The sequence below is a fragment of the Prionailurus bengalensis genome, chromosome B3 (assembly GCF_016509475.1).
Source record: "Prionailurus bengalensis isolate Pbe53 chromosome B3, Fcat_Pben_1.1_paternal_pri, whole genome shotgun sequence".
In the NCBI taxonomy this organism is placed as follows: Eukaryota; Metazoa; Chordata; class Mammalia; order Carnivora; family Felidae; genus Prionailurus; species Prionailurus bengalensis.
Genome location: NC_057355.1, coordinates 39752947 through 39766885, shown reverse-complemented (window position 1 = coordinate 39766885; position 13939 = coordinate 39752947). Strand labels below are relative to the sequence as shown.

The 13939-nt window shown below is 50.1% G+C and overlaps 1 protein-coding gene across 6 annotated transcripts in view; it reads left to right on the top strand.

Moving 5' to 3' along the window:
• Positions 1–13939, top strand: part of SLC24A1 (solute carrier family 24 member 1) — a 39000-nt gene that overhangs the window by 20097 nt on the left and 4964 nt on the right. For 5 of the 6 annotated variants that reach the window (XM_043555130.1, XM_043555132.1, XM_043555129.1 and 2 more), the window contains exons 3-6: positions 4431–4484; positions 5809–5917; positions 9841–9924; positions 11018–11109. In XM_043555130.1, the coding sequence (XP_043411065.1) occupies positions 4431–4484; positions 5809–5917; positions 9841–9924; positions 11018–11109 (339 nt within the window). The remainder of the gene's footprint in view (positions 1–4430; positions 4485–5808; positions 5918–9840; positions 9925–11017; positions 11110–13939) is intronic. The other variant, XM_043555131.1, reaches the window with a different exon arrangement.

Genomic DNA, 13939 nt, shown 5'->3' with positions numbered 1-13939 from the left:
GAATAACTTGGAAATAGAAAACCAACATTAATAGTGTGGGGGAGAGGGCATATGGATGATAAACAGGTAAAAACAAGATAATTTCAGGGGCACCTGGGTGGCTCAGTCAGTTGAGCATCTGACTCTTGGTTTGGGCTCAGGTCGTAATCTCATGGTTTGTGAGTTGAGCCCTGCATCGGGCTCTGTACTGGCAGTGTGGAGCCTGCTTGGGATTCTCTCTCCCCCACCCACCCCCAAAGTAAATAAATAAAGTTAATATCACCTGTAATGGTATAGGAAAGCACTGAGGGGTTTAGTACTGCAGTGGGTACTGCTGAGGGGTTAGACACCTCAACAGACCAGAGAGTTAGGGAAGGCTTCCTCCGGGAGGTAATGTCTAACAGAATCTTGAAGGACCAGCAGGGGGTGGCTGACTGAAGCTGGGGCCAGGACTCTCCTGGGCTTGTGGAGAGGCCGAGGGAATGAGACACCATGAGGAGATATAGCCGCACTGTCCAATATGGACCAGTTGCTACATGTAGCTACAGAGCTCTTGAAATGGGGCTGGTCCGACTGAGTTATGCTGTTAAGTATAGAATATACACTGGGTTTCAAAGGTTTGGTATGATGAAAAAAAGGGGGGGGGGGAGTAAAATAGCTCAATGATATTAATTACATGTTGAATTATAATATTTTTCGTATATTGGGCTAGAGTATATTATTAAAATCAATTCCACTCATTTCTTTTACTTTAAAAAAATGTGGCTGCTGCAGGAATTACATTTGCGTATATGACTTGCATTCTATTTCTGTTGGACAGTGCTGGACTGGAGGTAAGCAGGAGGCTAGTGTGGGCTCAGCCAAGGAGTCTGGACTCCCTCATGAGGACAGTAAACCCCCAGGATGTAGGGGAGGGACATGATTTGTGCTTTGTTCAGAAAATCACTCTGGCTGAGGGGTGGAGAATGAGCTGCAAGAGGAACAGATCAGGAGTCAGAGGCTTGCAGGACTGCAGGCAGGAAGAGTGGAGACATGAGGCCACAAGTGAGGACTTTGAGTAACTAGATCTGACAGCTGATTGGACCTGGGCTGTGAAGGAGAGGGAGGAATTTGGGTAGACTTTTGGGTTTCCAGCCTAGACAAATGAGTGGATCCGGATGCAAGACTGTACTCAGCAAAGGGCTAGAGTGAAGAGTCCCCTATTAGAGTCTAACCTCGGTGAAGGCAGGACTCAGACCAGGGACTCAGTAAATATTTGTTAAATGAACCTTAAAACAACAATAACAACAGAGACTAAAATACATGGTTCAGAAAATGTGTCATGGACGGTCTAGAAGGGGAGAGGTCAATGATTAACTGCTATATCAGTGGGAAACAGAAACTGGAAGTCAGGAGGGGAAGCCCCCTGAGGGCCTGCCATATTTGCCATCCCAGGTTCCCATGAATGGCAGCAAGGGGTCCTATTGCCCAACCTCAGCAAGATACCATGCAGGTGCTGGGGGCTTTGGCTGGCATGGAGACATCCTCTTTGGTTTCCTCAGCCCCTTTGCTAGTTTTTGTGAGGAGAAGGGGAAGGTGGGGTGATGAGGCTGAAGAAAGAGGAGGGGCACTGGGTTGGTGTGAGAGGTGGATATGAAATGTGTTTGTACTAAGGGCATATTCTGAATGCACCCACTTGCCGGACTGCTTCCTGTAAGTGGACCCATCGTCCACACCTAAAAGTAGGCAAACATTTATGTCCATTTATCTAAAATGTCAGTAATTTGCAGAGCCACTAGGGAATAGAGATTTTTACCTCAATACCTTGGGAAAAGAAATAGGAGTTCGTAAACAACAACAGCAACAAATATCTCCCTCCAATGGAGATCAGAGTTCTGACACTGTCTCTGTGAGTGTGGGCAAGCCCCGGGCTCTTTCTGCATCTCAGTTTTCCCATCTATCAAAAAGCAGTAATAGCGCTAACCTTGTCTACTTCACGGGGTTGGCGGTATTGGATGAGAAAGTGGATGTGAAAGGTGTCAGAAGGTTAGAAGTACATGCTGAAGGGAGAAGATATTGGTGTGTGCAAAGAATGATGCGCTCCTAGAGAAGTACTTTGGCTTGAGTAAACCCGAATAGCAGAAAAATCACGAGGCCTGTACATCATGGGGCAAAAGTCAATCTCTCCTGCTCCTCTGAGGACAGAACTGGCTACCCCAAAGGGCAGTCTGGCTCCTCACAGTTTGTTACCTCCAAAAACTCACTGGGTGTGGGTGGGACATGATAAACAGTGAGATGGCTGGGCCACTGGGGGTCGGTGCTATAGCCTCCAGTATCCCAGTGAACTTACAGGTGTGTCATGAAAGAGTCAGGGGCTTTGTTCAAGAAATCTAGAGTGCTCCCTTCAGATGCAGATTGGTTATTTCTGCTCCAGTTCATTCATTTGCATATTCATTTGTTCATCCATCTGTTTATTTATTCAAGTGTATATCCAGCATTCAGACCTCCCCCATCCTTCAAAGCTTACTCAGATTCTATCTACATTAAAAACATTTTTTTAAATGTTTATTTATTTTTTGAGAGAGAGAGAAAGAGACAGAGCGTGAGTGGGGGAGGGGCAGAGAGAGAGGGAGACGCAGAATCCGAAGCAGGCTCCAGGCTCTGAGCTGTCAGCACAGAGCCCAAAGCAGGACTTGAACCCACAAACTGTGAGATCATGACCTGAGCTGAAGTTGGACGCTCAACCGACTGAGCCACCCAGGCACCCCAAGTTCTACTTACTTTTGGAAGCCTCCTCGTCCCTCCAACCACCGCACCTTTATCTGACCTTCTCATTTCTTGAATCACGTTCTGCTTTCTATCTGGAGATAGAATTGGTCCCGATTGCTTTCTGGCCCAGTCAGTGTTTTCTTTATTTTCTGAGCTGAAACACAGACAGGAGATACAGAGCAAGTCTAGTTCTAGTTCTGGCCATGGAGGCCAGCAGTGAGGAGGGGAAGACAATTCCTGGGGGCAGCTATCAGTGACCCTGCCACCTGAAGATAGTACTGGAAGCCACTTAGGGGTAGCTCCTCATTCAGCTCACCTTTAGTGAGCACCTCCTGTGTACAAGAACCTATGCCACAGGCTTGGGGAACAGATGACTATATCGTAAGTTCAAAAAAATATGGAGTCAAGCTGGGTAGATAACTCACATATGGCAAAGTTAAAAAAATGATTCTATTAGGGCCACCTGGGTGGCTCAGTCGGTTCAGCGTCCAGTTTAGGCTCAGGTCACGATCTCATGGTTTGTGGGTTTGAGCCCTGCGTCGGGCTCTGTGCTGACAACTCAGAGCCCGGAGCCTGCTTCGGATTCTGTGTCTCCCTCTCTCTCTGCCCCTCCCCCCCCCACCCCCGCCGTCTCTCTCTCAAAAATAAACATTAAAAAAAATTTTTTTAAATGATTCTTTTAAAAGTTCAAACAGCATTATAAAGCAATAAATGCCAGGTGGAAAGCTAGTGGTCCAGACAATAGTTACTGTGGGTTTAATGATTCTTCATCTTGGATTTTTCTAGGGCTGTCTCATTTCCCAGATGGCTGCCCTACAGCTTCCCCAGGACATTAGCACTTACTTGATCACAGAGCCAGGTTTTGGTAACACAAAATGTGCTTACTCTTGTTATACAGCTTTTGAAGAGAGAGGTATTGTAGTGAGCTGGAGTGAGTGGGGGTGGGGGAAGGGGCCATTCAGGAAAGCTTTATAGAAGTATTCACCGTGAATTTTCTGAAAAACTGGAGACATGGGGGAATGGATGAGGCATTTTATGCAGAGGGAAAAGGTGTGAACAAGGGAACAGGAGCTCGAATAGATTGGGTGTAGTTACAGGATGGTTCATTCATGCATTAATTCAACAAATATTTATTGAACCTTTGCTAAGTGCTCAAGAGTGTTTTCACACCAAACACATGGTGGTGAGTGAAAGAGGCAATCTACCTTCAAGATGCTAGTGGGGCAGTTGATTTATTTGTCTGTTTATTAAAAACAAGACTAGATTGAGGAAAGTGCTATGAAGGAAAAGAACAGGAGCGTATAAAAAATAATTAGACAGCACTTTAACCTCACAGAGGAAGGTGACATGTAAATGGAGGCCTGAACTATGGGGAGTGAGGGAGAGAGGGTTCCAAACATGGGAGGAGGGACCCTGTGATGAGGGTTTCACAGCAGGTAAAGACGGTGCATTTGAGGGACTGAGAGATGGTTGGTGGTACTGGGCTGTCGTGAGTGGACACATTTAAGAAGAGTGTGGGGGAGGGGGGCTGAAGCCAGACTGTGAAAGGCCAGGCTGGGGTTTGCACATGTGAAAACATGTCCCGAGACCAGGTTCTCTCTGGGTGTGTTTCTCAAACTGAGGGTTCCTTGGAGAGAGAGAGAATTAGGGAGAGAGAGCAAGGGTCTCTCCAGACATCTCGTGACTCCTGTCCCTGTTTGCAGCCAGGCAATGGGGCAGTTGCGGTGGATGAGCTGCAGGAAAACAAGAAGCTAAAGGTGGGTGCCATGTGGAGTCTGCCCAGAGGGGGCGCTGCAGGGTCTCAGAGGCCTGGGGGTGCTGGGCCGGGTTCAGGCTTGGGAAGCCCCAGGGAGTGCTGTCCGGATGAGCCAGGGAAGGCACCAGCTCCTCTGCCAACAGGACTGTCACCTCTAAGGTGGCCTTGGACGAGGTGCTTGAGGTGCTTGTTTGGGAGCTGAGGCCAGAACATCACTGCTCGCTCCACCACTAGCTTGCTGTGTGAGCTTTTGCATCTGTGAAATGACTGTTTGGACTAGATGAACTCAAGCCCCAACATTTAGAATTGATCTCAAAGCCCAATTACCTGTGGCTTTGGAATGCCCTGGAAATAAGAGAAACATAGGAGAGGCACTGGGGGCATGGGGGGGGGTGTCTGAGGCTTCTGAAAAACTGTATCTTGGCTGCTTTGGCCTATGGGATATTTGGGGAGAATTATGGGAACCTTAGAAGGGAGAATCTGGGGCCTGACTGAAACCTTCTTCATCTGAAGAAAATCCCCAGAGCTGTTGTGAAGTACTGTGCTGCCACAGCCACTAGATGGCAGAAGAGTTCAGATCCAGAGGGATGGGGGTGGCGTGGGGAGCGTGGGGGGAGGGACAGAGCAAGTGTCAGTCTGTCTTTGGATGTTCCCTTGGACATCAGATGATATTTCTATGTGTGTCACATCTGGGTATCTGCATGTACAGATGTGTGTATGTGTGCACCTACGAAGGTCTCTTGAGCACCTGTGCGTAGAAAAAAGGACTGAACTGGGAATCAAAAGACCTGAGTGCCCATTTTGATACTTTGATTTACTCCCCACACGACCTTGGATAAATCACCTGGCCTCATTGAGTTTCCATGTCCTTTTCTGTAGAAGGGGGTCACAGCCTTGCTTATCTGGGGGTGGGGCAACGATAAAGCGCGATGATGCTTTGTGGACTGTAAAGGGCTGTGCCCGTGCACAGGGGTCCGTCTGTGCTGTGTGTGGGTGTGTGTTTCTATGACAGTGCATTTTCAGGGAAGGACAAACCCTTGGTAATGTGTTATGCTTAGTACACATTGTCTGCTCCCTGTTGAGACCTTGGGGAATTATTCGGTATGTAGAATTAGCCAGTCATGGAAGAGTGAGAGGAGCCTGAGAAAGAAAGCAGAGTGTAACTCTTCTCACTGAGGGGAAGGGAGAAGGGAGGCCAGGAGAAGGCTCCTGTGCTTTGTTCTGAGCTCTATGGGAGGGAGGCAGGGTTAGGGAGGCCCTTGTGTGGCTCCTCCTCTGGCTTGGGCAGGGGCTCACTGAGGCCTGTGCGGCTCTCCCCTGCTCAGCTCCCAGCAATGCTGACCCGAGGGAGCAGCTCGACCTCTCTGCACAACAGCACCATCCGCAGCACCATCTACCGGCTCATGCTTCACAGCCTGGACCCTCTGGGAGAAGGTAAGCAAGGCCTCCCTGGACCTGCGTGGTCTCCTGTCCACTCCCTCCCTCCCTCCCGCAGGTGGACAAGACCTGGGACATGCAAAACTAGGAGGCAGTGGGTAGGATGAGGACGGAGTGGGGAATGGGGGGAGTGGGGGGGTGAAGCCAACTGTCTGGGAGACAGGGTAGAGAGAGGACATGGGACTCAACAGGAGAGGGCTCCAAGGAGCTAAGGTTAGGCATCCGTATCCCATGGCTTCCATGTCTGTGTGTCCCCTCCTGTAAAAGGGTCCACTTGTAGTTAGTGAGGCCATGAGTGCCATGTGCCCTGCTCTGGTCGATGTCAGGGCTGTCCTCAGTGACTTCCCTGCGTAGCCCACCACCCACGAGTCGTCTCCAGTGTCCCACAGAACCTCCAGCCAGGCAGCTTGGCCCAGGCTGGCTGCCAGGGCCACTTCTGGGGGTACCTCCTGTAGGGCCCCACAGCCCAGAAGCTTTGAGTAGCACCTCCCCTTGCTCTTTGTCTAGCTCTGGAGTCCTAGGGAAACTGCTAACCATCTTCCTAGCCAGGAACCCCAAAGGAGCTGCCAGGACCACTTCTGGAGGATGACAGGGGTCCAAAGTAAAGTGGGTCCTGATTGACAAATGATGGGGGTAGCTAAGATTCTCTCCATGCACCTTACCAAGTCTTGCCTTTTGGCCTGCTTCCCCAGAGAACTGTTCCTAAAATGCTTCTCAGGCCCCTAAAGGGCACCCTCAGGTACACTCCTGTTCTCCTTGGGTCCCTTCATCTCTGGATCTCTGGTGCAAAACTAGGAGCCCAGGTTGGCCTGTGGGCAGAAGCCAAGGGGTCAGAGTGTAGTTGGAAGGAGGGCTGAGGGCTGAGCTGAATATGACACTGGAGACTGGCCCATGAGCATCGGGAAACACCCTCACTGACTTTTCTGGTTCAGGGACAAATCTTGGGGGGGGGGGGGAGGAGTGGCAGGGGGAGAGGTTGGGAAGGGGCTCAGAATTTCCTCAGGCCTTGAAATATCCCCTTCAGATACAGTATTGGGTTTAGGGTATTTAAAAGGCTATTGTACTGGGAAAAGCAGAGACAAAGCCGAGGTGATGAAACCTTCCTCAGGAAATCCTCAGGGCAAGCCTCTGCAGACATTGAGAGAGGTTACTCCCAAGTGTCAACTCCAGAAAAACAGTGCCCCTGGAGTTTTGAGAGTGGAGTTTGCATTTCGCAGTAGCCTGTGGGTGATCGTGCTGGGGGCGTACCTGGCCTGGGGCGGTGAAGGAAGCTGTATCTCTGGGTTACTCTCGGCCACTCCTTGTAGAATCACCAACTCTAGCAAAGTCCTGAAGATAAAGATCTCCTGAATGGGACTGCAGGGCCCCTTGCCTGGGCCACTTCCATGACTGGCAGCCTGCCAACAGCTGACCTACTTGTCCTAACAGGATTATGTGATGGCCAGGCCAGGCAGAGGTCAGAGGAGATTGATACTAAGTAGGAGATGATCCGGCCACGCTGAGAGTAGAGAGGCCACGTGAGGAAACAAGTGCTGGGGGAGCCAGCGACAGTCATCCCTAGGAAGACAAGCAAGCTTGGTATATGGTGGGTACATGTGGCAGGCAGGGAGGCGTGGAAAGGCCCTCGTGGTGGGTAACTGCTGATACGCTCTGGGATGAAGTCCTGCTCTGAGAAGCCAACCCGGATTCTATACTCCCAGACCCCATCCAGGAGGGCCTGGGACCTTGCAGAACTGTGGTGAAGGCCTTTGTTCCCAAGACTTTCCAGATCCATGTTTGTGTTTCCATATGCAGTTTCCAAATGGCTGTCCAGATGTTTCCACCCTTTCCAGGTGTTCCAATTCTTTCCACAGAGCTGATGTGTGGTCTGAACTCTCACCCACCCTGTGAAGGGGCCTTTCTTCTCCAGGATCCTATGCCTTCTATGGTGACTTCACATCTATGGATGTGTGCATATGTAAGAGAGAGAGGGAGAGAGGGACAGAAAGAGGTTCTGCAGCTGACCTGCTTTCCTCAGTGGCAAGGGAAATGAGAGGTTAGGGTGTGTGATGAGGAGTGAGAAGGAAACAGGGGGACTTGGTTTTTCTTGCCAACCCTTCCAGCCAACAGTCGGCAGATATTCTCAGCACCAGGACCAGAACGAGTGGGACTCTCTCCTTTGGTAACAAGTCTGTTTGTTGCTCAACAGAAGATTGCAATGCGTCATCCACGCCAGGGGGGCATTAAAGGTGTGTGGGTGAAGGAGGCAGCGGAGGGCCTGCTTCCTAACATCTCAGCTCTGAAGAGCACCTGCTGTGTTGGCCCACCAGGACACTTGGAAGTCATGCCAGAGTGGTGGCCCTGCAGGATGGAGCCTGTTGCCAGACGCAGCTGCAGCTGAACCATCTCTGAGAGCTTAGTTGACAGGCTGAAAGGAGGAAATTCCAGACCCGTTTATGCTTCCTGTCCATCCTGGACCCAGGCAGAGTTTGGTCCCAGCAGCTTCCCATATTGTACCTTCTCAGTCTGTCTGTCATAAACTAGAGGATCTTCAGGGTCCCGTCTAACTCAAATGCTCTGGAGTGCTGGGCCACTGCAGAGATGCTTCCTGGGTGGGACAGCTGCTCTCCATTACTCACTTCGTCCTTGTTGTAGCTAATGCTTATATAGTGCTTTCTAGGTGCCAGGCACTGTTTAAAGCACATACATGTATAAACTTATTTATTCCATTAACAACTCTGTAAGATTTTACAGATGAAGAAGCTGAGGGACAGAGAGGTTAAGCAATCACTGAGCTAGGTCCCTATCAAGCGGCAGAATTAGGATCCAAACCCAGACTATCTGGTATCAGAATCCCAGCTAACATAGCAATATTTAATTGTAGCATTAAAGCCTTTTTATTTATTTTTGTCTCACGGACCCCCACATCAGTGCTCTCGGTGTATCATGATGTTGCCTTTTTAGAGGGGGACGCTGAGGCTTAGAGAGGGCACACAGGCTTCCCAGGGTCACCCAGCGCTCACAGGGGGAGAGCCAGCCTGGACTCCAGAATAGATTCCATGGTGCCACTTTTTTTTTCTCGCTTGTGCCGTTGTCCTTACCCTCCCAGGTTACACAGCTGTGAGGACCCGCGGGAGCCCCTGCACCTGTCTCTGTGCCTCCCACCTTGAATTACACATGTAAACTTTGCATGTTGCCTGGAGCATCATCACACTGAAAAAGATTGCCCTCCCTAGTTTTCCTGCCTGGAAATCAGAGCAGCACTATTCTGTCCATAGTTCTCTTTGGGCCTCTGGCAAAATGTGTTCATAGAGATCCGAAAGGAGGCTCCGGGTACCTAGGGTCAAAATGGTGTGGCAGGGAGGTTGGTGGTAGGCTATTTCCCCATTCTGACCAGAGAAGAAAGTCTCACCAGTAGTGCTCCTGGAGCTATAGCAGAGCTTCTGGTAAATTCATTGAAGAAAGCAAGCTACAAAGGACCTTACAGATAATCCAGTCCAAGGATGGCAAAAATGTCTCCCTGCCATTTTTCGTCCGTTCCCTGCTCATTGCAGACATCACCAATAAATCACGGTAAAACCTCCACTATCCTTGGATCAGAATCCTCCTCAATCCAGCACTCAAAACAGCCATCATTCGAACTCGTAAAGAAAATAAATCCTATTTGTTGCCTCTGAGTCCAACCATGTCATCTTGCCAGAGGGGAAATAGGATCAGAGAGGGGACATGACTTGCCTAAGGTCACAGCCAGTTAGTAACATACAGGGAATTTAAGGCGAAAGCTTGGGAGCGGGCAGCAGGAACATGCGGAGTAGGACCGGAACCCAGACCATGACTTCCAGGCCAGCCTCTTCCCACCCACTTCAGCTGCTCTGGTTGCTCAGCTGACCAGTGTAACTGAAGGGCCTCAGATAAGATGTGTTCCCCTTTCTCATTTGCAGCCCATCCCTCCAAGGATAAGGAGGAGGAGAGCTTGAATCAGGAGACCAAAGCCAAGCCTCATGCTAATGCAGAGAACAAACCAGGTGAGAGGATGGTGAAACTGGTGGGTTTCCTCATGCTACCTTCCTCCTTCCTGTTGGCCAGGGGCTGAGACGTGCCTCTCGTCCTGTCTGGGCCAGTCAGCTGGAGTGATATAGTCTGGTGCTGCCCTGAGTGCCACTGCACTCTAGCCTCCTCCTTCCCGTATGCTCCCTTTCTGACTGGGCTGCTGGCCCTAGGGAGGCTCTGGACAGCCCCTCTGCACTCTCCTCTGATGGGCCAGGCCAGGCCAGGCCAGGCCAAGGGGTTATTGAAGGCCCGTTTCTTTTTCACTAAATCTCATCCCAAATGGGACTCCATGGGACCTCTGTTTCTTCTTCCTGTCACGTCTACAAAAGGACAGTGCTCTTAGGGATTGGTCTGAGACCAGCAACCCCAGGAGGGAAGGACACCAGGGGTCTGGTGATGCAGAAGTCCAGCATCCATGTGGCACCTGGGATGGAGGGAATGAGGAAGCTCCTGCCCCTGTGGGTTCTGCACAGCACACCGGGCCTGCCCCATGCACCCAGCGACCTGCGGAAGGAGGGACAGCGGCAGCCACTTTTTCCATACAATAGACAAGGAAACCCAGGCTGAGAGGTCAACTGACTCGTCTGAAGAAGTGAGAGGGTCTGCTCCTAAACCCGGCTCTCCAGGCTTTCTGAGTCTCCCTTCCCTGCCACCTATTTCAAGGCTTCCAAACTGCTGTGCTGCCTTTGAAGTCATCAGGATCCTCTCCATGTAGGCGGTAGGGGCAGGGTCAGACCCTGAGGGCTGGGGCTTTGCCCTCTCTTTGGTCCCAGTTGCCCAAGCTTTTTATAGGTTGGATCCCTGGCCCCACTGGTCAGGATGGAAATATGTGTGAATACAGGGGGAGCAAGGATGGCCACCTCCTGGCTGTCCTATCTGCAGCTATCTCTGTGGACAGGGCAACAATAATTCCTATCACATCATGTTACTTTTCCTAACAACAAGAAATTCCCCAAACTTACTGAGACCCTGGGGTGGACGTGTCCTGTAGCCCCTCACACTGGCTCTGCCAGCTGCCCTCAAAAACTGGCACACTCTTCTGATCTTTTCCATGTTTGTCCTTTAAAGAGGAGGAGTCAGCCAAGCTTCCTGCGGTCACGGTCACACCAGCCCCTGCTCCAGATGTTGAGGGAGATCAGGAGGAAGATCCTGGCAGTCAGGTAGGCACGAGCCTCTTCCCAGGTGGAGGGGATTGAACAGGCCCAGGGAAGGAGTTGCTGACCAAAGAGTCTTCCTTCTTGAAGGTCTGAAATGCTGCTTGAGGTTCATTCCTCTGAAGTAAGTATGGCCCTTTCTCTGAAGATCAAATAATACCTCATGGGGCCAGTTAATTCACCGTTAACACCTTAGTGTGAGTGCGATATATGCACACGAGAATGTGCCGCCACGGGTCACGTGCTAGGAGAACATAAGGAATAACTGTTAGGGGGTCTGTCAGAAACTAGGGGGCAGTAAGACCAGGCAGCTCAAAGCGTAGCTCCATGCCTTGGAACCCCCTGAGGTTTGTCTACAGGGCTTGCCGCTGCCTTTACAGCCACACAGCCTCTTCTTCCACCACGCTCCAGCTACACTGGACTCATGTCTCCGTGCTCTTCCGGACCTTGGTTTCCTCCCTGTCCTGTATCCCCCCACCTGCATGTATCCCCTCACCCACCTCTCCAGGCCACTGTAAATGCCTCCATTGCCCTCAAGCTTCCCTGATCCCCCACCCCCATCTGATGAATAAATGCCCATGTGCTTTGTCCCTGTCCCAGGGCTCTTATCACTGCCTTCCCCGCACTCCATTTAGGAGTCTCTCTTCCTTCAGCTCGCTGCTGAGTGAAGTTCCTGAGGGTAGGATGCACTCCTGAACTGTCTGTCCCACAGAGAGAAGTGCGGTGCCTGGCACACGCGGCTGTGCTCAGTAAGGGTTCAGAGATGACAGTGAGGGTGTGGGGCCAGCAGCCCAGTCAGAAAGGGAGTCGATGATGGTCAGTGATAGACTTGCATTTAGTATGCAGGTTCCATCCCTGTTTGTTTTTTTAGTTTGCCACCCAGAAATAGTCAATTATACCTCATCCTTAAGCCAGCAACTTTGGGTTTAGTGTCTAAGACCTCTTGATGGTATCATGAGTGTCCTGAGTAGACCCACTACAGCCAGCTCAAGTACAAGGGATTAAGAGGAGACAGAGAGATCTCCTGGAATCCCAGGGCCAGAAGCGAAGCTCCATTTCACAAAGAACTGCCCCCAGCTCTAAGCAGGCAGCTGTGACCCTGGTGGCTTCTCACTGTCTGTCTTTGCTCCCTCATGTTCCCTTCCCTGTGTGCAGACTTTTTTTCCTCTCAATTTTTATTTATTTTGGGAAGAGAGAGAGAGTGCGAGTGGGGAGGGGCAGAGAGAGAGGGAGAGAGAGAGAATCCCAACCAGGCTCGGAGCCTGATGTGGGGTTTGAACTCATGAACCGTGAAATCACGAACTGAGCCGAAGTCGGGTGCTTAACCGACTGAGCCACCCAGGTGCCCCGCATTTGCTTTCTTATTAGCACACATAGCACCACTCTAGGCCCCAGTCCATTATGGGGGTCAACCGATGACCGGCTCCCAGTCTCAGAAGAGAGAATCTGTTTAAACCAGGTCACAGGTCAGGGATCCAGCCTGTGTCTAAGCTGTGACAGGGAGTGCTGGGTGCTCTGACTCCAACACAGAAGAATGGAGTCACCCATTCAGAGGGTGTTAGGGGTGACAGTTCTCAGAGAAAAGGGCGCAGGCTGGGCAGACACTCCCACACCTATGGATTTAAATGACTTGTCATCTCCCCCAGTAAGCCTTCTCTCCTGATGGGGTTGGGGGAGGGAGGGCAGGAAGTATTTCAGGGGCACCTAGGTGGCTCAGTCGGTTGAGCATCCGACTTCGGCTCAGGTCATGATCTCACAGCTCGTGGGTTCGAGCCCTGTGTCGGGCTCTGTGCTGACAGCTCAGAGCCTAGAGTCTGCTTCAGATTCTGTGTCCCTCTCTTGCTGTGCCCCTCCCTGGCTCATGCTCTGTCTCTCTTTCTCTCAAGAATAAATAAAAAACATTAAACATAAAAAAAAAATGCACTCTCGACCATTAAGCTAGAGTATCTGGGGTGGGTATGAATGTTTTTAAAACCCTCAGGTGATCTGAATATGCAGTGGAGTTGAGAATCACTGAGTATCCCTTGGGGTTGGCTGTGTGAACTTCGTTACAGATGACCTACTCTATGAGCACACAGCGCAGGTCACTTGCTCAAGGGACAGGCCAGGCATGTTGCTATAGGTTAGTTGGGCGCCTAATCTGAGGACACTCAGAATCAATGCCTTTTAGAGTGCATGGAGTCACAGTGTTTGGTTCCCAAACACTGGTCTGCAAATGCATCTATTAGGAGCACTTGTGAGCATGTTAAAATAGATTCTTGGCTTAGTTCTCATCACAGAGATTCTAATTCAGTTGGTCCAGGAGGGGCCAGGACATCTGGATTTCTTTTATTTTATTAACTTATTTTGAAAATTAGTATTTATACTAAGCTCCCCAACGGAGAACCAAAGATCTCATTCAGCCCTGGCATTTGCGAAGAAGGGTAGCTTGGTGGTTAAGAGGCCAAGAGCTGGACTATCCATATGACAAATCCCAACTTTATCACTTACACCATGTGGACCACTGTGTGGACCACAGGCAAGTTATTTAACTATTCTGTACCCTAGTTTCTCCATCTGTCAGATGGGTTTAATTCTATCTATATCATAAGTTAATTGACTCATGAGACACAGTAAGTGCTAGCTATTATTATTGAAGCCACTTAACATAGTGCCTGGCACATAAAACCCCCCAGTAAATAGGTATTACCATCATAGTTTTACATTCATAAGGTAATATAACAATTTAGAAGTTTTAGTAGGCTCAGCAATGTAACCACCAAAAGATATGCAATATTAGGCAACATTAATGGAAGTAGGTATCTAAGAGAGGGAAGTGATAATCTTATTCCATTCT